Below are 25,711 nucleotides of genomic sequence, written 5' to 3' on the forward strand. Positions count from 1 at the left end.
AGAAGATTTTTAATGATTTCATCAATCGCAAGGGAGATTAATCGAGCATCCTATGGTAATACCTGACCGGAACTCCCTATATAAAACTGTCTCAAGGCTAATGTGTTTCCGCCGAAAGTAGGAAATAGTGTATGTGAGGAGTAATTCATTTGCGCGACGAAAATAGGTGCGCTGAAAAGAAAATAATATAATTTCATATTATCTCAATACATTACGAAGAATGCAGCCGGAAGCTTCGTTCTGATTTCACGAAATCTACATTGTTGCTACAAAAACTGCTCCCAGATATTGACTAGCGCTCTGGATATAAAACTACCTGTATTTTAACCAGTTTTCAGTTTATTTCTTCTTTGTCGTCGCAGTATTTTATCTGCGAATTATATCATGATCATTGTAACGAGGCTATTTCATGGGAGTTGGCTAATTTCCAGCTAATCAGTGGCATAAAGAATTTTCAATAATTAGCCTACTTATTTTTATCTTCTATACCAGTGGTCGCCCACTCAAAACGGGTCCTGGGCCACTTTTTAAAAATTCGTTGAGGCTGCGGACCGCATGACTTCAATATCGAGATAAAATAAGCAACGTATATAGTTTAACAACCACTTTTTGATAACGCAGCGTCTGTACAACGCTGTGCTCAGTAACATGGGCGACTGGCATAGTTACCACAGTAAAAAAAATTATTGAAGAAATACAAATACAACAAAAAAATATCATGATCATCACTTTGATCCTATTTTGAACTATGAGCTGCACACGATACCTGACAACAATCTTCCGCAACTGAAGCAGGGGAGGCCAACCTTTTTGCTTTCCAACGCCGCATTTCGATTAGGCTACCTACAGCCGCATTCCATTGCATTGTCGTACGGAACTATCTGGAGGCCATATACCCACGTTAAACTGCTCATGTTGAACTGTTCATTATACCATTGAACTTCGGACTAATTTATTTACTTATATCGGCTTACTATGCTCACGGAAATCGTAAGAAGTCATGTTATGAAATGCCACAAGGATATTTTTGGAGTTGTTGTAGTTGTAGTAGCAGTTTTGCAGTTTTGTATACGGAAAAGTTTTATATATTCATGAGTGAATTTCGTCATATATTGCTGTCAAATATTTAGCCTTTCTCGGCCGATAGGATCAGATTCACCTGTAGAGTTTATGCAGGGGTGTCGTCGAAAATTTGGGGGAGGTATTAATTCTGTGCTTCATCTTTGGAAGGGCCAATTGCTATGGGTCCCCTGTGTGTACATGCTGTTATTTCTTGACCTCCCATTATAGATAGTCGGTATAGTGGGAGGATATTGGATTCACCCAATCATAGCCTACCATCTATAACAAATGGTTGTTTAAAACACATTGTTCAAACATGTTTTCAACAGTGTTTGAAACAAAGGCCTTTCTAAAAACAATATGTTTTTTTTTTCAAGTTGCAAAATTATGCCATAAATGTGTAAATATTTTCCAAAAAAACATGTTGTATGAGCCTACGGACAATTACCACCCGACAGTGCCGACGTATACGATATTGCCAGGGTTGGAAGTCTTGAAACCCTCAAAATAGTCGGTTCAACAGTGATAACGCGTAGATATTTCGTTAAAGGAGCTATATTTACCCTATATTTTCAATTGTCAATATCAATCGACTATGGCGTCACAATTGAATATTCGTGACGTCATGTCTGGAAAATCAAAACAATAAAATTCATGTTTTAAACAAGGGCATTGAAATCTAAGAATTGCACCGTGTGTTGATTGATCGAGGAGAAGCAGACATGGTGGCGCCTGTATGACAATGCTGTTCTCAAATCCACATTGTCTCCGTCGTTATTGGCGTGAAATAGCTTTGAAGTTACATTGCTGTCGTTAAAATACATTCATTAAATACCGATGTATTCCTTGTATACGTGGATGAATGAGCGAATAATGTATCTATTCAGCAATCCGGCCCGCCGACTGGAGAAGTTGCCCGCCCCTCTTCTAAACGCTTTCATATGCCCTTTTAATGATGGAAACGTACGGGAAAAGCCCCATTATCCCTGAAGGCGTGCATGTAACATAATATTTGGTCACGGTCAAGACACGAAATCCGCCACCTTAAATACTATTACTCTTAAAAAGACCGACATTTCAATTGGCTCAGACCAGTGCTTTTCAACCTTTCTGAGCCCCATTCGCACTTTTTTTTTGTAAAATAAATTTCATTCGCACAAACTAATCGAAAATTGTTATACAGAATGAAGATGCAGATACTTAACAACGTTTTGTTCAGGTGTGCAGCAAATTGGCTACTATGTCAGCTATCAATCATTTGTCTCATTAAAAAGGCAATTTTTTCTCTCGTTTTGATTTCAACTATTTCACTATACAACCCATCTCGGCCAAACAAATTGTTGGGTTTTGTACAAGAACTTCTACTATTGCTTGGATGGTCAGGGCTTAAAATCTGTTCTGCACTCCTATCCAAAATACAGCGTATTTTTCGCGAGGGAAAAATGCTTGCTGGCCAAAATCGTTTTTGAGGGCGGACACAAAGGTCCCAGAGGCTCCAGTTTGTCGAAAGGGTGAAAACCCAGATGTTTATGTTGAGGCTTTTGCCTTATGTCTTGGAACATAAGGTGCAAAACGATCAAGGAGAGGAGGCAAATTAAAGCTCTCTACCTTATAATACGTTGCTCCAACTTCTGTCTCGCGAGTATATGAGAAGAGCAAACAAACTCACGATACTGTGTGTTCTGCTCTTTAGCTCAATCGAACTTGAGAATTCATAACAGCTACTTAATAACGGTAAAGCAACTTTTATACTACCACCAAAATTTGAGTTTTTGTGGCATCTCGCGGACCGAGCTTCACCTATGAAAAGGAGTTCATTTTTAATATTACACTTGTATGCTACGATTTTACGGACATGTATGACATACAGAACGCGCACACCATATCTCTACCCAACACAGCTCTACAAAACATGTCTGACGCACGGGATTTCAAATTCCTCTGCGTGTCGCAGTTGTACCACTGTCTATTCATGACTGCAAGAACGGGACTATTCCGTGCCGACAACCTAGCATATCCACATCGAAAAGTTTGGCCGTCCAGCATCAGTCATTTTTGGACTAAGGTTTTGTCGCCTCTTATATTTTTGACACCGCATTTTATCGGCGGTTTATTGGCCAAAACTTTACGTCTTCATATGCCCCGACGCAGAAGGGGTTGGCCTCGAAATGAATGAATCTCATAGACCCGAACTCGCTCGTTGCACACCCCTACTCTAGTTCATCCCAACCGTCTTCAACCTTGTTTTCCAGAAAAACCAGTCGGACAAATCTTATCATGAATTCTCATGATAAAGCCATATTCTCTGCGTGTCTCGCTTACTGGCTACAGTACCCAACACAGTGACTTTGGATATGTAAGAACTATCGCAGGATTTTTTGGAATAAATTCAACAAATATTACACGGATATTAACAGATAGCTCTGACACCGTGTCGACCCAAAATTATACCCTTTGCGGTTCATACTTTAATAGCCTTGAAGGGGTAAAAATTGGCGTTGTCGTAACTTGAAAATGTGAGTCTGTAATGATGGTATTTACTACTATCCTCATCCCTCGCGCTAATCGAACAGTTATTACGAAAATATGATGATTGTTTAGCGGAAGAAAGCAGAAAGTCAATTTGACGTCATTTCTACAGCCTGTCGCAGCCTATCGCGGGCTGATATGTTGTATGTCTTATTTCTAACACTACACCAGCTTCCAAACCAGGCTTTTAGTTACGGAATAATTATCGTGCGAAAATATTAATTCACTACGGCTTGTGAGAGCTACGATTAGTGGTACGTCGTAAGTTAAACAAGTTTTTACAATTGCGTCGCCACTGCAAAAGTTAAACCGACCTTAAATTTCCTATTAGGTTTATTTGAATTATTCCACGTCAGAAAAATTAACAATTATTCACGATTTTCTTTCGCACTTGATCCGGATTTTCATTCGCACTGTTCGCACCACCTTCGTCATTCGCACTGCAATTTTTTTCATTCGCACAAGTGCGAACCGTCACACAGGTTGAAAAGCACTGGCTCATACTCATCTTCTACTGGTTGAAGTTGAGCAAATTTGCTGTACAGCGTTTTGTTGGGCAACGTAACAACTTGATCAGTGAGTCCCCGGAATCGAGAAATAAGTGTTTCTGAACAACCATATAGTATGCATGGACGTGGAACCAAGACGAGCATTCAACAATTATGAAATCAGCAAAGCCGAGACTTCAACCTGTTTTCATTCGTGTCGTGCCAGTGCTCATTTCCTTCGAATGACCCCTCCAAACTTTGTCAAATATTGTCAGTAAATTGTTACCTCATATGCACTTGAAATTTTCAAGGCAAACAATATCGGAACGAAAAGGTAGGATACGACGAAAAATGCCAACACCATGCTGAGAAGCGACCTGCAAATATATGTCGAAATTTTGACGTTTACATAAAGTCAAAAGCCCAGCTCACTAGGGCAAAATATTGCATAATGATCATAGTCGCCAATTTCATGTTATATGTGCGTCAAACAATATTTTTTGTAATCTTGGTGCAAGATGCGGCTGTTTTGGGTACTCTTTCACTCATGTTGCTTCGTTGGTGAAATTGCTAATGGCAAGGTTGCGGTGACTTTTGATTTTTATGTAATTCACTTTTCACAGAATTGGTGTCTGATTCCTTGCCAATATATGCCAATACCCTTCATTCCAGGCAATTATGAAGATCAAGACATGTAAAACAATTTATCGCAGATCTTCGCATATGACCATAAAGTAGAATATTCCGTAGCAGATTTATTTGACTTGAAGTTTTTCAGAGCACTTCGCATGATTTATTGTCGCTCGATTTCTTGCATTTAGTATTGGAGCCCCCTCCTGAAAATCATGAATACGCGTACTGATTACAAGCACACACACACATTCTCAATACTAATTGACATTGTTCATTAATTTTCTCAACGGTAATGAATGAATTCTCTTAATAAATATGTTACTTTCATATATTGGGAGTTGCCTCTGTATACCACTGTGCTCATTTGGCAAGGACAGGATTATTCGGCATTTAGACATAGAAATATCGACGGTTTCGGTGAACATGCCTCTATCATTTTGTGCAGATGTTTCGTCGCCGACGATCTCGCTGCGAGCGCACGAGCCAAGTCGCACGTTGGACAACACGTTATTTCCTAACAGCCAATATAGTTAGTTGTGTAACTATTTTACAAATTCTTAACACTTAATCATGAATTGCATTATCCCAAGTGAGGCACGACTTGTCTGTCCGTCACATTCGCCTCATTTCTCCTTCCTCGCTGTATTTTTTCACACTAAATATGAATCTTGATGATGTTGGGCGAAAAAATGTTTCAATTTAGTTATTCATGAACATCGACGGAAAATATCAATAAAATCATGGAAGGTTTTCACAATATTCCTTTACTCGTCCTGACGACAGGTGCATCCCATGATCGCACGTCATCATCATCATCATTATTGGCTTATTAGCAATTTTATCAGTTCAATACACCACAAAAAATGCGATACAATGAAAAGAAAGGAAGATGTCGAAGCGACTAGGAGTTGTCTATGGAATCAGACTCCCACCTTGGCCTAGGCCAGGGGTTCTCAGCCCATTCTTGACCGTGGCCCATTTTCCGGTTTAAAAATGTGCTGTGGCCCACCTGATATCTTACTGTCATAATCCTGTTTAATGCGTGGTCATGGACAGCGCCGATATGCCTATTTCTCTAAAATATGCGCATTTTTCGCTAACTAATGATATTTAAATCTCCATTTCCTGGGATATGAAATCGCGCGAAGCGCGAAAAAAAAATTCAAGTTGAATAAATATCCTTCAATAAACGACCAACGAAATAATCTTGGGCCCCTTCGAGCTCCCCCAATTGGGGGTGTGGGTGCGGCAGTTACTGCCCTGATAGATCATATGCTAAAACTCCTAAGTAGATTATTTTCGTCCGCTGCTCCATTCGCGTCGCGAAACACAATGATGAGATCCCCGCACTGTGCGATTAGGACTTGAGTGATACTATCGTGGGGAATATTATAATCATTCTGGGCCAGCATCGAAAAATTCATTGGTGAATGGGGTACTGTAGAGAAGTGGAGAAAGATCTTTCAATATGCATGATGTAGGCTACTTTGTATGTCTTGTACCAAAACAACTGAAGTTGCGATGTCAGAATATTCAATCCAATGATACAATCAATTCCTGTGACTCTTTCATTATGTACAATGATTTCCAGGCCGGATATTTTAAACCGACTTCCAAGATTAATGCCTTCCGTTAAATCCTCAATCCATTAAAATTCGTTGCGTTGGTGCAGTATACCTCCGCCAGAAGTTGCTAATAATTTGCAATTATGGCTATTTTTACCTTGCAAGAATACGGCCTGCCGAAGTACAGTAAATCTGTACATCAATTGCATTTCATTGCGAGTTAATTGCATACCCCTTTCAACGGCATATGACCCTGCTGGAATACTTGGTTACTTCAGCATTATCTTCCAGTTAGGCCTATTATACGCTTGAAATTTTTTTAGTTGCTGTTAGCTGTAGGTTGTCATAGCCAGTAGAAAAAGCCACCGTTTCTCTTTGACGTTTTCGATTTGTACAAGCTGACTTCATACGTGCCACTACGTCTACTCAGAGTCGGATGAAATGCTTTATGTAGCCTACGTATAATTAGATAAAGATAATACGAATATATTTTTAACAAATAACGTAAGAAATGTAACTGAACTTACATTAATTCTGAAACTTTCTCGATAGCTCTGTGGCCCACCGCAAAATGCTTTGTGGCCCACCCTTTGAGAACCCCTGGCTAGGCGATGTAAAGAGGAGGCATGCACACTGAATGAAAGTAAAGAAGACAGTATAGAAAAAGGAAGCGACAAGAAATAGGGCGGCATGTCATGGGAAGCGAGATCGATAGGTCAGTCGTACCGTCAGTGGTCTGGTAATCTTGAGGATGGAATGTATTTATTTAGTAGTAATTGCTTGTATTTCGACTTGAATGTGGATACTGGACATGCTCGTCGACTGCCGGATGGCTGGTGGGATACTGTTCCACACACCATGTCCGGCATATTTGATAGAGCGATGATCTTTTCGGTCGAGCATATGATATTTGGACGACGTGGACGCGCGTGTGTTGTACTTGTGCGCTTTTGATTCAGAGGTAAAGAAGTCATTGAAATATTCGGGGCAGCGACCGCAGTGAAACTGATACATAAACTTGGCAATTTCTAGTTTCCGCATATCTTCTAACCCTAGCTATGATTCGGAGTACTTTATGCTGTAGTTTCTGCAGTGGCTTGAGTGCAGTTTTACTGGCAGCCCCCCAACAGAGGATGCCATAATGTAACTTCGTCATTGGACCTAATCAATAGAAATCCCCTTTTGCCAAATGCACAAGTATAGTTGAAATTCGATGTTGGCGCGCTTTGTTAGCAGTCTGTCCAGCGGCGATCATCCTTATTGAAATATAGAAGGTTCCCATTCAAACTAATCGACGAAAATCAGAATTTGTGTCACTGAGAATACGGTGTCGCATCAACATTTGACATTTAATGAAACGCCGTGCACTGCACAGTGTGTTGTGATCTTAACGAATTAGGATAAGACAAGTGACATTGCGCGACGACTCGGGAATACGAGTCCATTGAGCAGACTATAATTAATAGTCGCACCATATGATTAGATGCCCGTAAGTGCGCATCCGATCAGTAATTCGTTTCTAACATCCAAAACGATTAGGTTCCGTCACCGCATTGATTAGCTCGCACCGCGTCAATTGTTTGCTGACTAAACGGCCGAGTTCCTGTATTTCGAGATTACCGTTCGCAAAGTCCTGTTGAGTAACTATAGTGCGCAGGAATAAAATGCAATTCGCAGATATGCACAATAGCACGCTGTAACACGCTGCTTCCGCGCTGTAAATAAAAAGGTCGCTCACGAAGTATTTTGAACACAGGAATGTGACGCTAATGGATGTGAATAAAATTTAATTTATAGAAGAAAAACGGGTCTTTGCTCGTTTGGTGGAGAGAGGAGATGGATTTTCTCACCGCACTCGCGGCCCTGACGAGACCTGGTCGCATCGTGTCTATACTATAATTTAGGGCAAGTTTTTGTTGCACGAGAAAGTTGCACTTAACTTTGACAAAAGTTGCATAGATAAATTTTGTTGAATTAGTAGGTTATGAGTTACTCGAAAGGTTCCGTTGTATGACGTAGTTCCTGTAGAGCTGTCAAATTTGTTATTTTGCCGTTTTATGGACATTCTGGCGTGACCGCCAAAAATTACATTTTTTTGCAAGTACATAGCAAGAAAATTACGCAATGCAGGAGTAATAATTTTCTACAAAATCGGCAAACAGCCTAGGAATAACCCCCTCCCCCTAAAAGAAACCCCAAACTCCCTAGGTCTGCAAACTTGACCCAAGGCATTGATGAAAAAATCACTCTTGGCGAATTTAACAAAATTAATACCCTGAAAATGGCGACACAGTGAAAATGTAATTTTCGGCAGTCTCGACTGGGCGTTCGTGAAATGGGAAACTATCTCAAATTTAAACGACAAAATTAATATAGCGATCTATTTACATACTGCCATTTTGTCATAGATAACAGTGAGATGCAACTAACCAATCATATAGCTCTTTGTTGTGGAAATCAAATAGAATAGAACCAAACTAGAAATAGTCTTTATAGCATGTTTTTAAATCACTCCTTTACATTTTTACGCAATATTTGATAAAATTTGCAATTAAAATTGCATGTTTTCAAATCATTCCTTTACATTTTTATGCAATATTTGATAAAAGTTGCAGTAAAAATTGGTATGAAAAATAGAGAAAAGTTGCAAAAAGCTGCACTATAAAATCTAGCCAAACAGCTTAAAACATCATATGACATAGATTTTGAGTATCTAAGAAGCTTTCCGAAGCTGTAAAAAATGTTGCAAAAGCAGCAAAAACTCGCCCTACTAATTACTGAATACAAATTTAAATGGGTCGTCAGTTTGCTCTGATAAGCATCAGTGCGTTCTGCTCAACACATATTCATAATTTCTTTCGAACCACAGGATAATTTATTTTCTTGTGCGTAGCACCAGTTTCCAGTGAAATCCTTTATTGATTTTATTGATATTTTCCGTCGATATAAATGAATACCAAAATTTGAACATTTTTTCACCCGACAAGTAGTGAGGATTGAATCGTTTGTGCCCCGCCAATCAGAGAGCGCCACGTCATCCTAATTGCCACGCCCATTTTCATCCCCTAAGGGAACATTCATCTGCTACGTCATCTGTGCCACATCATCAAGCGTCACCCCTATAGTGCCACATCATCCATCCATTGCTATATCATCGCCGCATTGATTGCCGCATCTTGATACTTTTCTCAGATATTGTATTATGTTTATTTAGGACAAATATCATCCGTCCATATTTTTTAAACTTGATTTTATGTGTACAAGTTACGGTTTCTGCAGTTTCCACATTTTACGACTTATGATTGCTGCGTCAAAACTTACCTTGGCTAGAATCGACAGATTTTCTATTATGTGTATTTAGGACTATGCATTTAAATTCCTATTCAGATTATACATAAATGCGAAAACTATGATGTCTATGTAAGGTTATATTCTCCGGATAATATTATTAATATCAAAGTTCTACACATCATCACTAATTACTTAATATAAAATGCGATTTTGAGCGCTGCGACTTGATAATATGAACCCCTACGCTTCTGATGCATGATTTTTTGTGATAAGGACCTAGGTAACATTCAGAGTCTGCAACGATTGTTTGGATATACATTATAACAATACCCCACTAAACTATAGGCGGTTATATTACTCTATTGGTCAGAGATAACTCATCCGTCCATATTTTTAAACTTGATTTTATGTATACAAGTTACTGTCTCTGCAGCCTCCACATTTTACGACTTATTTTCATTAGACGCAGGCAAGCGATTCTCCAGTTCGGAGCTACGGAAACAAATCACTCGCATGTGCGAGTTCCGAATAGTCTTGTAGAATTTTCTAAAGTCGTAACAGCTTAGTAGCATATACGCGAATCCCAAGGTGAAAATAATCGAACGAACTATAGCCGTAGGCGTGCGATTCGCAGGGCTTTATTTATACAAACTCTATCGATGCCTGTACGCGAACCCCAGCGTTATAACGATTAGGTCTAATTAACACGTTCTGAAGCCGAAAATTTAGTCAACATCATTGAGATAGCCATGATTTGAAGACGGTGATCGAGTGTGACAATAGCACTCGCCAAGGTTAGACAAACATAACCTTAAACTACTCTCTACTTCACAAAATATAAAGTTATAAAAGTAAGCAGATTTCTATGAAAACCCGTGAAATAGAAGTAAAAGTAGCCTAGAAACATAACTACTTAATGAAAAATCGTGATTCTTGAAGTGACCACATTTCATACGATTCAGTCCTTTTCATGTCACTAGAATAAGGTGATTAAACTGACAGTGAAACGCCGCCGGCGTCTTATAACGTAATAATGTAAGCTGCGTCGGGTGCTGCTATAATGTTAGGAGCGAATATAGTAGAAAGTTCACGTCTGGACACCTGTAAGCAGGTGCGCATACTACCGTAATAAAACGCATAACAGAATTCACGCAAAAGTCGATATTGCTTTGTGATGCTTTTGATGTTGTTCCATACCGATTGAGAAGATAGGACTCCTAATTTCCTAACTAACTACATAATCCCTAGTAACGTAGTCAGACGCATAACGGAATTTACGCAAAATCGGTATTGCTCTGCGATAATTTTGACCACTATGTTTTGATAATAGCTTGCTTCCGAGAAATAAATAACATTCATTATACGTTAGATGATACTTTTCCTTGATATTCTATTATGTGTATTTAGGGCTAATGCGACATCACTATATTAACGACAGGCCTGATTCGAACACACTAATTTTGCGAATTAAACTTTTATCGCGGAACGCAACAAGATAAATCATATGAATTTGTAAACTACTTATTCATGACATAGTAATAATTCTACTTGTGTACTTTTTCATATTTTGCAGCAATTTTAGTAGTACTTAAATTAAATTCGGAATATAAACTAATCGAAAAATTCGGTAACCAATTTCGCATAGGCTATGCATACAAATGAGGAAAGTTACATCAACGCGTGTTAACTAATTGAATTATGTAGCTTGTAATTCATGCAAGTTTCGAAACTTCAACACTGAATCCTTTAAAGTAGATAGAATCGAAAAAACTAATCGAAAATATTCACGAAGTTTGGATGCGACATATTTGGGTTTTTTAAAATCATTCATACCCATGATTCGAAATACTTTAACTAACTTATGTTTTCGACATAAGATAAGCGTGAAATGTACAAATTTCTATGTTGCGCAAATGCCACAAACTTTGCTTGCTTTCAGAGCCGGCAACTAAATCCAAGACAGAATTTACGCAAAAGTTGCTATTCTGAAAACTTTGTCAAGGTAATAGTTTAAAAACTTACACTTGAGCACTACGAAATGTTCAAGTACTTTATCTTTACACGACGTTTTTTGTAAAATGAATACTAATATTATTGAAAAAATAAAAAATAAAAAGAGCGAAAAATTACATTTTATCTCGGAACGCAACAAGAAAAATCGTATGAATTTGTAAACTACTTATTCATGACATAATAATAATTCTACTTGTACCCTTTTTCACACTTTATAACACTTTAAGTAGTACTTAACAGTTTCAGTTTTAAATAAAATACGGAATATAAACTAATCGAAAAATTCGGTTACCAATTTCGCGTAGGCTATGCATACAAATGAGGAAAGTTACATCAACGCGTGTTAACTAGTTGTATCGAGTTATCGAATGATTTTTTTCTTTACATCAAAATAACTAGAGTGTGTAACTACATTAAAAACGTATCTAAATGAGCTCCAGGTCATTGTGATTATGCAGCATGCCAAATTTCATCACACATTTCATGATGGAACAACTTTAAAAGTAACGCAGTTCTATAGCAACTTTTGCCTAAATCTGTTTTCGGTAGCATGTACATATCCATAGTCAGCTTTAATAACAGAATTACCATGCTAATATGTGACTCCTCACCTTGAAACTTGGTACGTAGTTGTAGGACATTGTGATTATGCAGCATACCAAATTTCTTCACGCATTTCATAATGGAACAACTTTAAAACTAACGCGGCTCTACATCGACTTTTTGCGTACATCTGTTTGCGGGAGCGTATAGCACGTACCTATACATAGTCAACTTTAATAACGGAATTACCATGCTTAACATTGAATCCCAACTCTAAACTTGATTCGTAGTTGTAGGACATTGTGACAATGCACCATGCTAAATTTCATCGCACATCTAATGATGGATCACCTTTAAAACTAACGCAGTCGAATACCGACTTTTAAGCATATCTGTTTTGCGTGAACATAGCATATACCTATGCATAGTCAATTTTAATAGCAGAATTACCGTGTTAAACATTGAATTCCCACCTTGAAAGTTGGTACGCGATTATAGGACACTATAACAATGCACCATACCAAATCCCATCACACATTTCATGATGGAACAACTTTAAAACTAACGCGTCTCTACATCGACTTTTTGCGTATATCTGTTTTGCGGGGGTGTATAGCACGTACTCATACATAGCTAACTTTAATACCGGAATTACCATGCTTAACATTGAATCCCAACTCTAAACTTGATACGTAGTTGTAGGACATTATGGCAATGAACCATGCTAAATTTCATCACACATCTAATGATGGAACACATTTGAAACTATCGCAGTCGAATACCGACTTTTACACATATCTGTTTTTCGTGAACATAGCATATACCCATACATAGTTAATTTTAATAACAGAATTAGCATGCTAAACCTTAAGTTCTCACCTTGAACGTTGGTACCCAGTTGTAGGACATAATAACAATGCACCATACCAAATTTCGTCAGGCATTTCATGATGTAACACTTTCAAAAACCAACGCAGTTCTATACAGGCTTTTGGCTAAATCTGTTTTTCCGTAGCGTAGCACGTACCTATACATAGTCAACTTTAATATCAATACATGTTTATCGTAAGTCCTACACAGTCATGATATCCGGCCGAGTTTGACTTTTAGAAAACATTATACCGACATCGCGACATCTTACAAAATTGAAACCGCGGTGACTGCTTGAGAGACCTACCAGTGATATCGCGGTAATCTAGTTACTTCCACAAAATAGTATGTATTCAACTTACTTTCCACAAATCTAACGCGCAAAACAATTTACTTTACTAACGAAAAGTGATGAGTCATCATATCATTATCCACGCAACAATACACCTAAAACATACTATCGTACAAAATGGTCGCTAACCTCTTTGTGCTCCAGCTGTAAATCTCACAAGCAACAAGTTTCAAGATTCCAGTTATTGAAAAAATGTTAAAGTGTTTCTCCTGCGCCAAGTCGTTATGTTGACGAAAGCGTATATTGTAATATCATGATCGATTTGCATTCGTTGGTCACAAACTGTCACTACTCTAAATAATTATTTTTCACTCAAACACAACAGCATACTTGTCGCCATTCGTTTTCATCAGGCACGAGTTCAATAAACTTACTTACTACGACATGAATTGGTATTTTTATGTTGTGTAAATAGGTAATAATTAATTTTAGTAACACTATACCAACATCATCGAGTTGTGCGAATAGATTTACATGTGGTGTTATGGTTTTAATCGAAGTACACTTCACGATCTAATGCAGAGTCATCTCTATTGTATAGCAACTCGGTAATCGAAATGCATGCATTAACATTTAAACAGCGATCGTGTTTCGTCACGCGAAAAATATGTTCACTACTGCGATACTCTGCACAGGGCATGCAAATCCTTTTCACACTCGTAATAGTATACCAACGGCTACCGGCGACAACGTTTAACAATACCAACGACACTAAACATACGATACCTACCCAATCTGCAAATTGTTTCGATTTATTCTGTCCGTTTCAATTTAAGATAAGGAAGCCCATTTCACTCAATGTATCGATGCCTACGGTACTCTACAAAATTTTCTGATTAATTCTCCTTATGCTTATTTATCACAAGAAAGATGATTTGACACCTAAAGTACGAAATACTTTTTCGCTTGAGCTAAGTCGCAGCGCCTGGAGTGGAATTTTACGGGGTATGTGGCCTCATTTCGTAGGGCTCTATGCCATAGGAGCATACTTCACGCTCCAATTCGATTCCCACACATTCCATATAATTACTAACAGAACCATTGAGTACCAGCCTTGACACTTTCCGTAGTACTAGATGGCATGTATACAATTTCACGACATCCGACATTACGACGAAGACTATCAAAATATCGAAAGAAGCCCTCTATTCTTTTCTGAAATTATCAAGGTTTTATCAGAACTTCCCTTCATATAAACTCCAGCAGAATCACTAATAACCTCTCAAGTGTACTCAATTTACTCTAATTTGATACTCGTGTACCAAATCCCTATTTTCCGCAAGTATGATAGAGGCTATCGCTCGATACTCAACGATTCGTAATTTTGCTAGAATACAAGTACAATTAGTTTAAAGTAGTTTGAGGTTACGTTTGTATCATCTTGACAAGTGCTATTATCAAAAAATGCTTTTGCCAAACTCTTACACTTTCACTAAACTTCTACACTGAATCTTGTAAAGTAGATAGAAAAGGAAAACTATTAACATAAGGTAAGTGAGAAGCACGCAAATTTCGATTGCATACAAATGCCACAAACTGCGCTAACTTCCAGAGTTGTTAAGTATAGAAGTACTCGTACGTCTTGAGAATACCCAAGTAGGTTTTTTGCCTACATGTACCAAATACTCTCAAGTCCTTATGATATTGGAGTACATCAACTTCATGATAGATACAGTATTAAACAGAAATAGACCTAGAGTACTAACGTTTTTGTGCAGTGAGAGTTCGCAAATTATCGAAGTATTTTTGTTATTTTTATTGCGATAAGTCATTCTGCGGCGCAAAAATGCGTCGTAGGATATAGATGAAACTAGCACCACTCATCAAGACCGCTGATAACAGTACATTTCAACATTTAGTTGCAGTAAATTTCGAGTAAAGTACAAGAAGTGATGATTTCCGAGTGAGTTAAAAAATAAGTATTGCAGGTATAGTTTACCTGAAAACCGAATACTCTGAAATAGAAGTAGATGCAGTGTAAATAGTTAATCACTTGATTAAGTATAGCGCAAGCAGATAAAACCTATACTTGAGTACTACAAAATACACGAGTACTTCGCTATCGACTCCCTCCACGTAATAAGTGACTACGGTTTAAGACTGCTTTTACCGATACTCGTCAGTTTCCGTTTTAGATAGAATTCGGAAACCAAATAATTTCATAATCATAAGCTAATTAAATGAATTTACTCGAATGTACTATGCCGCGCTGATAAGATTAATTATAATATACTTATCATGTTAGAGCGATTTTTCTAGCGTAGAAAATCTTTCAAATGTAGTAAGCAGGCCAATATGAAGATATTCGTTGAGCTGAATAAACATAAAAAATACTCTAGACTACTTTATCGGTACTTTACAGTTTCAGTTTTAGATAAAATTTGTCCCTTTCACTCCTCGCTATCTAAACATGTTTAGAATATATTATTTGCGATGATACGAACCCGTAAAGTACTCAAGTAGCTTTTCGTTGGATATAGATGAAACTGACACCACTCACCAAGACCACTGGCCCACTGACAAAAAGTACATTTCAACATTTTAGTAACAGTAAAGTCCTACTAAAGTACAAGAAGTCATGATTTCCGAGTGAGTTAAAAAGTAAGTATTGAAGGTATAGTTTGCTCGAAAACCGAAAAACTCTGAAATAGAAGTAGATGCAGTGTAAACAGTCAATCACTTCATTTAGTATAGCGCAAGCAGGCCAAACCTATACTTGAGTACTCCAAAATATACAAGTACTCCCTCTACGTAAAAAGCGACTAGGGTTTAGACTACTTTATCGGTACTTGACAGTTTCAGTTTTAGATAAAATTTGGTGAGACTTTAAATTTTAAAGTAGTTTGAGCTTACGTTTGTATCACCTTGACAAGTATCATTATCAGACATGAAAATGATACTATCGCCTAATACAGAAGTTAACACACGTCAATGTGCTTCGGAATTCACGAGAAATTGCTTACTAAGAGAAGTATATTCTTGTATACACAATAGTGGAGAGAATCTTTAAAATGTAGTAAGCAGGCCGATAGGTATTCATTGAGTTGTATAAGCATAAAAAACATTCCCGCGCGCGTCTTAGTATTAGGTGGTAGGGTAGGAAGTGTTAGGTTTAGAAGCGCGCGGGAATGTTTTTTATGCTTATACAACTCAATGAATACCCGTCGGCCTGCTTACTACATTTTAAAGATTCTCTCCACTATTGTGTATACAAGAATATACTTCTCTTAGTAAGCAATTTCTCGTGAATTCCGAAGCACATTGACGTGTGTTAACTTCTGTATTAGGCGATAGTATCATTTTCATGTCTGATAATGATACTTGTCAAGGTGATACAAACGTAAGCTCAAACTACTTTAAAATTTAAAGTCTCACCAAATTTTATCTAAAACTGAAACTGTCAAGTACCGATAAAGTAGTCTAAACCCTAGTCGCTTTTTACGTAGAGGGAGTACTTGTATATTTTGGAGTACTCAAGTATAGGTTTGGCCTGCTTGCGCTATACTAAATGAAGTGATTGACTGTTTACACTGCATCTACTTCTATTTCAGAGTTTTTCGGTTTTCGAGCAAACTATACCTTCAATACTTACTTTTTAACTCACTCGGAAATCATGACTTCTTGTACTTTAGTAGGACTTTACTGTTACTAAAATGTTGAAATGTACTTTTTGTCAGTGGGCCAGTGGTCTTGGTGAGTGGTGTCAGTTTCATCTATATCCAACGAAAAGCTACTTGAGTACTTTACGGGTTCGTATCATCGCAAATAATATATTCTAAACATGTTTAGATAGCGAGGAGTGAAAGGGACAAATTTTATCTAAAACTGAAACTGTAAAGTACCGATAAAGTAGTCTAGAGTATTTTTTATGTTTATTCAGCTCAACGAATATCTTCATATTGGCCTGCTTACTACATTTGAAAGATTTTCTACGCTAGAAAAATCGCTCTAACATGATAAGTATATTATGATTAATCTTATCAGCGCGGCATAGTACATTCGAGTAAATTCATTTAATTAGCTTATGTTTATGAAATTATTTGGTTTCCGAATTCTATCTAAAACGGAAACTGACGAGTATCGGTTTTATTATTATTATTATTATTATTTATTAATAAAAGCATGTTATGGTGCTTATAACAGCATGGTCTTTTGCACCACGTGACAACATAACTTGCAAATACAGTACATGAAACTCTCAGTCAGAAGTCAAATGTAGATAATTATATACGGCGTCCCGATGATGTTACAAAATCGATTACGTGTTGTAATATATTGGTGTCTGTCAATAAGTTTTCCAAGTCGAATGGTATTCTCTTTCGATGCGCACGGTTTCTTAGTATTTGTCTTCGTTCTTCTAGTGTCGGACAATCCATCAAAAAATGGCGCACGTCTTCGATGACTCCACAATGGGCACACAAAGGTGTCGAAGACACCCCTATTCTGTGGAGATGTCCATTCAATCCGCAGTGTCCCGTTCGTAACCGGAATAACGTAGATTCATTTTTTCTCGATGCTTGTCTTGGAATTGTCGTGTCGATTGTCGGCTGGTATTGTCGATACGTTGCTCCCTGGTCAGTACTTTGGTATTGTCCATTCCAGATCGACTTGCAATGGCGGAACATTAACGTTGTCGCGTCTGTTAGTGGTAAATCGTAGGTCGTGATTTCATTTGCAATGTTTGCGGCTTCTCTTGCAAGTCGATCTGCAATTTCGTTGCCTCTGACGCCGGAATGTCCGGGTATCCACGCAATTGTAGTTGACATGCTTCTATTCTTCAAGCGATGTCCTATTTCCACGATTTCATTGATTATGTAGTGTCGAGCTGAACGGAAATTGTGTACGGAATGCAGAGCACTTAGGCAATCTGTTAAAATGATGGAGTCAGTAATGTTGTTTTGGTCAATCCAATTCAAGGCACATTTAATGGCACATAATTCTGCTGTGAATGACGAGAAATTGCGGTGAGCAGCGTGAGCAATTCTCAGGTCAATACTTGGCACATATACCGAGTATCCGGATCCATTCGCGGTCTTCGACCCATCTGTGAATATAGTCACTGAGTTAGTGTAGTAAGCATCTAGAAACTCCCTGACTTCGATGGCTATCATGTAGCAAGGTGACTCGCGGGATAACGATCTCGACAGGGTTGAATCAATTACGGGAGGATGAATAGTCCAAGGGGAAATTAATAACGTCTCGTTTCCTCGGATGGTCGCATTTTGGTCGAGTGTCGAGCTTCTAGTAAAGGAATTGAAAGTTCTGAATCGGTTATTCAATAGCGTGTACACACTGTTAAAAATATTCTACGCCAAATTACTGGTCTGGTCCTGGCAGCAGTTTTACGACTCTGAGACCGGTAAATTTGAAAAATATTTTCCCGTAAATAATATTGACTGTAATTTATTTTTACAAAGACTGACTGTTAAAATTTCTACGGAAAATTCCCGTTACCTGATGTAACGGAAAACGGCTGTAATACCAAGTTACTGGTCTGGTCCAGTGCAGCAGTTTTACGCTGATGAGAACAGTAAATTCAATATAACTCTCCTCGTAATATGATTTTACATATGCTGACCGTAGAAAATGTTACGGAAAATTTCCGTAACTGAAGGTAACCGAAATCTGCTGTAATATCAATATACTCGTCTGGTCCCTTGCAGCAGTTTTACGTTCCTGAGACCAGTAAATTTGAATCAGGTTTATTTGTTGCGGGAACACGTAAAAAAAAGTAAGTGTGGATAGTGACGAAAATCCAGTCATTCTTGTGGAGATCATCAGTCATCAAAACTTCAGCAGCAGTTGAAGGACTGTACTTTGGGCCATGCTCTTTTGTAGGTTCTTCTATAATCTGAACAAAAATCATGCAGTCATCAACACAGTTACAATTTGGAAACTTTAAGACGCTATAGTATGACATACTGCGACTTTTCATATTCTTCTCAATTTCTCGAATAATGATGGCCTAGGATAGGGGTGTCGAACATACCGACCGCAGGCCGCATGCGGCTTGCGAAGCAATTCTGACTAGTTTGAAAAACCCCTGTATTACCCAGCACATTTTCTAACAAATGTTGAGATATTATTGTAAGAAATACTTCTCGCAAGGCCACAAATGTCAAGATCATAGGCCGTAATATAATTATCCGACAGCGGTGTTATGGTTTTACTCTTAGTCATCATCTGGAACAAGTTGGTGATACTGACATCCATTTCCCAAAACTATAAAAAGTGCACACTGAGTTCAGATTTTTATGAAAAAATGAGACAAAAAGTAGTTATTAGTGAAGTGAAAAAGAAACTGTTATATGCAGGTCGCATGGAGAATATAATAGCTACAAAAAATACCATTCAAATATATTTTGTCGCACTGCTGTATCGCTTCTACTCAATGGCCCCAGACAGACAGAAAACCCGAATGAGCCAAATTCTAACGTCTGCGTTTACAATTAAATCACTTGTGTTCCTTAAAGCGCATACGCCGAGTTAACGGCAGATTACGAATAAAACAAAGGGAGCATACAAATATGTCAGCTTATTCCGTCGTTAGAGTCAGTGTTTTAGCGTTTGAATTCAAATGATCAATCTTTCAATTTTTGCCAAAATTCCGTTGTTTGCGAGTAAAGGTGCTGCTAGAATATATCCATGTGATATGATCGTGAATGTTATGTAATATACCAAAATGTATACAGGATTGATAATAAACTATTCAAGAGATAAGTAAGGGCGGGCGTTTTGAGGTACAGTAACATTTTGGAATGATTTGACTGATCCGGCCCGCGAGCGGTTTGAAAGATTGAATCCGGCCAACGACGCCAGTTGAGTTTGATAGGACTTCGTACCTGAATCATCTTTTCCAGCGTCATTGCAAACTTTTCTGGCAATATTCCTTCGCATCGCACGTCCGATGTATTTCGCGCGGCACCGTGCTAGAAGCTAGAAGCGAGAGGCGAAATGATCCCTTTCTATCACATAAGCATTCGACGTCATGCTTCATAATGCCATAACGCTTCCATTTTCGTGTAGTTCAATGTCAAAAAATGTAATACATTCTTATAAGCCATAGCTTCTGTTCACCATTAAACTGTAACGAAAATAGATACGTCTTCAGAAACAGGACTGAGAATAACTTGCCAGGTTTGAGCTCGGATACTGCTATACCTATACAATATCTGCTATCAAAACCTGCGATATTCTAAAGAAAAGTTAAGCTGTTGCTTCGAAACCCTCAATATCTTACAGCAACGCATCGCGTCGATATCATACCTATCTTGCAACATTCAGCTGCACGTGCTCAGGCTCTGATATGTCTGACGTCTGACGCCGCTATGTCTGGAATATGTATGACGTCATAATGTACTGTTCGCTCGAGCAGCTACGAATTCATGATCAAACAATTCATAAGGCCATTCGCAGGAAAAAGGTAAAGGACGTATACTACTCTCGTCGCAATGGCAAAGGATCATGGCGGCTATACGCCAGCTCCACTGTTTCGATATATAGTTTGCACCATACATGCGTTAAGGAGTCGACAATGGTGCCAGAACTGATCGAGCAGATAATTACACAAAAGATCATACCTGCAGTAAAGCTACATAACATACCAAATTCGCTTGGCATGCTACTATTGCTAGACCTTGATGTCGCAAAGGATACTATTTATAAATCGATATAAACGATGGTATCTGCAATGCCCAAATGTTCGGATACCATTCACCGATTAGCATTCAACACGGCCATCGATGTCGTAATTTGCTTGACGATTGAAACATGATGTAATGACGAAAATCACATATATACAGGGTTGTAATGACTCGAGTCATGACTCGACTCGAGTCAGACTCGAGTCACGTTTTTTTTGTGACTCGACTTGACTCGAGTCATTTTCTTGAAATGGGAAAATGACTCGACTCGACTCGAGTCAATATTTGAATTGACTCGACTTGTACTCGAGTCATTACGCATGACTCGACCCAAGTCAATGACTCGGCTTATTTTATATGACTTGAAGATGAATAAATAGCGAATCGTAATGGCTAGTTCAACACATCTGACGAATTCTGCCGACATCGCTATTTGTCACCACTGCTTTCGTTGCACTCGTCTGATATCAGATATGCCGCCGCAAAAACAACAGACAATGGTACCATAGTGTCCTATATGCTGTCGACACAACCAAATCTCACGCCCCAAAGAATTGATTCACGTCACAATTTCGATTTGGCTACAGGCAATTTGAAGGTCATTTTTGACCGGCTTGGCGAGCATTAAATTTGGTAAAACGGGTATCAATCGAAAGCTGACTCCGCACTGATTACGAAAATATAAATGTTATTCCGCTCGTGGCCCTGAAACCCCCACAATCAGCCTCGAATTTTTCATTGTTATGGAGATCGGCATTCGGACGCAATAATGCTGTCTGGCTCTTTTGCTCTTGAGCTACCCTCTCGTTTCGCCAGACAGCATTCTTGCGTCGCAATGCCAATCAGGGTAGTACCAACTACCAAGCCTGCGCTCCCTCTCACTCTACAACCATGCAATTAGGCACGCTATCACTGTCAATTACTTGCGCGCATTAGTGGAAGCATTGAAAAATTCTATTTTAAAGCGTTTTGCAGGAGTGTTTGTAAATGTGAACATGATCACAACTGATGAGTCTTTGGATTGGCCTATCGGTAATCCCAAACCGTTTGGTGAAACCATCTTCTTCACATCATGCGTGTTCGATCCGAAATTTGCTTTCCATTAGCTTATGGATCTAAATTGCTCAGAGCAATCCCGAATTGCACTGCGGCAGAAAATAATCGAGTTGATGATGACTGAGCCTGACACTCATTCATACAGGATCACCAGCCAAGGTACAAAATCATCTGACGAAGAGGTACTAGATCCTCCGCAATCAAAGTACTTGAGACTTTCCAATTATACAAGCAAACGATCGAAGCAACGTTCAATTAGACCCAACGCAATGACTCATATAGTCAAGTACTTGGAAGAGACTGATAAGCTCATGTGTAGATTTGAAAGCGATGATTCTTTGCATTTTTGGGCGACTCGAAAGAATGAGTATCCTATGCTCTTCAGTGTGGTTCAAAAATGCTTATCAAGTCCTGCATCTAGTGCACCAGTGGAACGTGTATTCAGTAGAGGTGGATTTATTCTAAGGCCATGCCGCTCTAATATATCCGAGGATCTCCTCTCCACTTTGGTATTTTTAAAGTGTAACTAATCATTGACGTGATCTGCTGTCTGTTTTGTTAGGTTTGTGCATTGTGCATGTAAGTAATAATGATTGACTAATGCTGTGTGATGTTTGTAGAATAGGACTGTTCAAAAGTAACTTCTTTTTTTATTTTACTCGGTGGCTACTTCATGAAATTGTTACGTTGCATAAAAAGAACATTGAATCTGGCTCAATTTTAACCGTCTCCCGCCGGCGTGGGTATTTTTACCCATTGCCGTTAGAGGGAAGCGTACTGTATTAGAACCACTATATATCCCGTTCTAATCGTGCTAGGTCGCTGCTGTTCATGTCTGCGGATAGATATTGTTTGTGCAAGTTCATTGATACCATATTATTTGATATATATTATATCTAAGACGTCGAAATCGGATATCAAATACCGTAGACAAATATGTTGCAAAATACACTGTCTCGGCAACACGCGCGTCATTGACACTCTCAGATAACGTACTGTATGTTTTGTTCTAGCCGTCTTAGAGCATAGTTGTTTCTTTCTGTGAAAAGCTAGTGTCCATACAAGTTCACACATATCTTCGTATCTGATATTAGTTACATATAAGGTGTTATAAATCTATAAATCCGCGTGACAAAGATATCCGCCGACCGCATCATTTCGCGGAAACGCGCGTTCCCGATACCCATCATATACCCTATCGTATATTTGGTTTTATTCGTCATAGCCAGTTGTTGTAGTTTGTTTCTATGAATAGTGCTTGTCAGCTTCTGATTTTCTTGCTAAAACAACTATACTAGTTATGTCTGCATCGCTCAAGGTTGCATTTGAAAACCGGGAAGAGAATTCTCGCAGCCTACCGTACCAGCTTTAAGCAGATGGATGAATACTGGTCACAAAACGGGATATGTATCGAGTTCTAATAGTGATATACCTTCATAGATTGTGTCTGTGAATAGTTGCTGCCTATACGATTCTAAATAATGGCTAATAGTCAAGTATAATTCGGAATAAATACAATATTACTCAGCGCATATACCTACGTAAAAGTGTTCATCTGGATATACAAAGAGCTGTCGTATAACGATATATATCGTTCGTTGTAGTAATGAAAGGCATTTACGGATTGTCTCTTTCAATAGAACTAGCCAATCTCCACCTTCAAGGCCAAAATAAACAACATTAGTTATGCCTATGTCACCCCAAGGCCGCTTCTAAAAATCGTGAAGAGAATTCCTGCAGACTACCACACTAGTGTCAAACGCAGGGACGAATATCTGTAACATAGTGTGTTATATCCTGAATTTTATCGGTAGGAGACATTCTTAGATTGTTTCTGTGGAGAGTACATGCCCATAAGATTATATCTACATCAGACTAACAGCTAATAGTGATGTATATATCGCAACAAGACCAATTCTACACGCTGTGTATTCCCCGCAAACGTGTGTATCATGTCTGTATGAAGTGCTACCAACTAACGTCATAAACCTTACGTAGTAGTAAGATATGCGTTTGTGGTTTGTCCTTATGGTTAGGTCTTGACAATCTCCGTTTATCAATACTAAAGTGACCCATTTACGTGCTCTATAAGCTTTGTAAATGCCCAGGAAGGCTACTCTACCTAAAAAATACACGCGCGTCACTCGCTCACTCGCCGATGACTCATTCACTCTGCGGCCTGGCGCGTGTTTATTGTGCAAACCGCCAATATTGTATCTATTGGATAATGGCGATATTAGGGCGTATTAGATCGACTGAGCCATCTCCATAATCATGATTTCCTCGCCGATATGATTCACAAGAAGCCTATGTCACCAGATATCCATGTTAAGGTTTATAAAGAGTACAGTAAATGTAATACGTTTCTCATCAACGAATTCTCGGCTTGCTCTTGATATAAGTGGCCAGACGCAGTGCTCGAAATGATTTGAGTGGCGCAATCGGATGCGCGTTGAAGTTTTGAAGCGAATGACACCTTGTTTGACGTGTTCCAATCCCATTAAGGTACAGTTTTTCGACTTTGAAAATTGAAGTAAAATTTTTCGAAAATTGCAGCCGGCGCCAATCGGTTAAAAAGTAGAATCAATGATATGATAGGAAAAAATTTTGGATTTGAAAATAAATGAAGTATTTTTAGTGAGAAATTCTTTCATATAATATAATTACATACTAGTAGTAAGCCGACTATTTTTTTTTTATCCAAAATATTCTACTCTAATACCTTCATTTCTTCTAGTTGGAATTTGCTATGAATCCTATTTTTACACAATGTAACAATATTATGAGATAGCCGGTAAAATTCGAAAATCTCTATTTGTAGTTAGTAAAATTTGAAAATCTCTATTTGTAATTAATCTAAAATTTTCTTTCATAGCATTGCTTTCCACTGGTTGGAGTTGAGCCAAATTTGATTTTTTAGGCAATCTAACAATTTAAAGAAGTAGCCGAAAAACTTGAAAAAATGTTTTTGAACAACCCCATTGTACAATTATTTCTCTAATGCTCTGTAACTGCGATTTAGTCTGTAATGCCATTGGGAAAACCTTAAGTAATATCAAAAGGTATCTGTTTTTTTGTCACTGCACAATGCACATAGCTGCATGCACGCTTTTACAGCAGGCTGGCCTGGTGTAAATACCTCTACATAAACACGCATATGTTGATTCTCTATCAGCTGGTATCTTGACGTGAACTCGTTGGTTCTCTATCAGCAATTTATGAGCTATCGTCGATGTGCTTATCATAAAAACTGAATGCTTGAATTGGTGATGTATCAGACTGACAAGACAGATATTTGATTTTACGTTCTAACTTAGTGAAGTTATCTGTAGCATCGGTAAATGAGGCCAGAACCTGTCCGTTAACTGCCTAAATAAACACGTGCCAAAACGCTGATAGGGACAAAATGAGCATGTTTGGCACGTGTTTATTTAGGCCAGGAATTCGATATCACCCAAGCAGGATTGAAAACATGAGCTGAACATGACTTCAATACTGTGACTTGGACTCGACTCGAGTCATAACACTAAGACTCGGACTTGACCCTTTGAACGGTGACTTGGACTCGGACTCGAGTCGGTGATGAATTGAAAATGACTCGACTTGACTCGAGTCAAAACCACAAAAGTAAGATTGACTCGTGACTCGGAACCATGTGACTTGGTT

General features: G+C 38.4%; 1 protein-coding gene and 1 long non-coding RNA gene across 2 annotated transcripts in view; both read right to left on the reverse strand.

Annotated features, from left to right (window-relative positions):
• Positions 1–25,711, reverse strand: part of LOC145446534 (sodium-coupled monocarboxylate transporter 1-like) — a 60,808-nt gene that overhangs the window by 21,020 nt on the left and 14,077 nt on the right. The window contains exon 3 of the mRNA XM_080324871.1: positions 4,366–4,456. Within this exon, the coding sequence (XP_080180997.1) occupies positions 4,366–4,456 (91 nt within the window). The remainder of the gene's footprint in view (positions 1–4,365; positions 4,457–25,711) is intronic.
• On the reverse strand, positions 17,885–21,140 carry LOC145446578 (uncharacterized). Its single transcript, XR_013917313.1, has 2 exons — positions 20,189–21,140; positions 17,885–19,197 (listed from the first exon to the last, which is right to left on the reverse strand). It is a non-coding gene; the product is annotated as an uncharacterized LOC145446578 (long non-coding RNA).

This window comes from Botryllus schlosseri, chromosome 9 (assembly GCF_051294905.1).
Source record: "Botryllus schlosseri isolate E-star chromosome 9, Bs_hap1, whole genome shotgun sequence".
Lineage (NCBI taxonomy): Eukaryota > Metazoa > Chordata > Ascidiacea > Stolidobranchia > Styelidae > Botryllus > Botryllus schlosseri.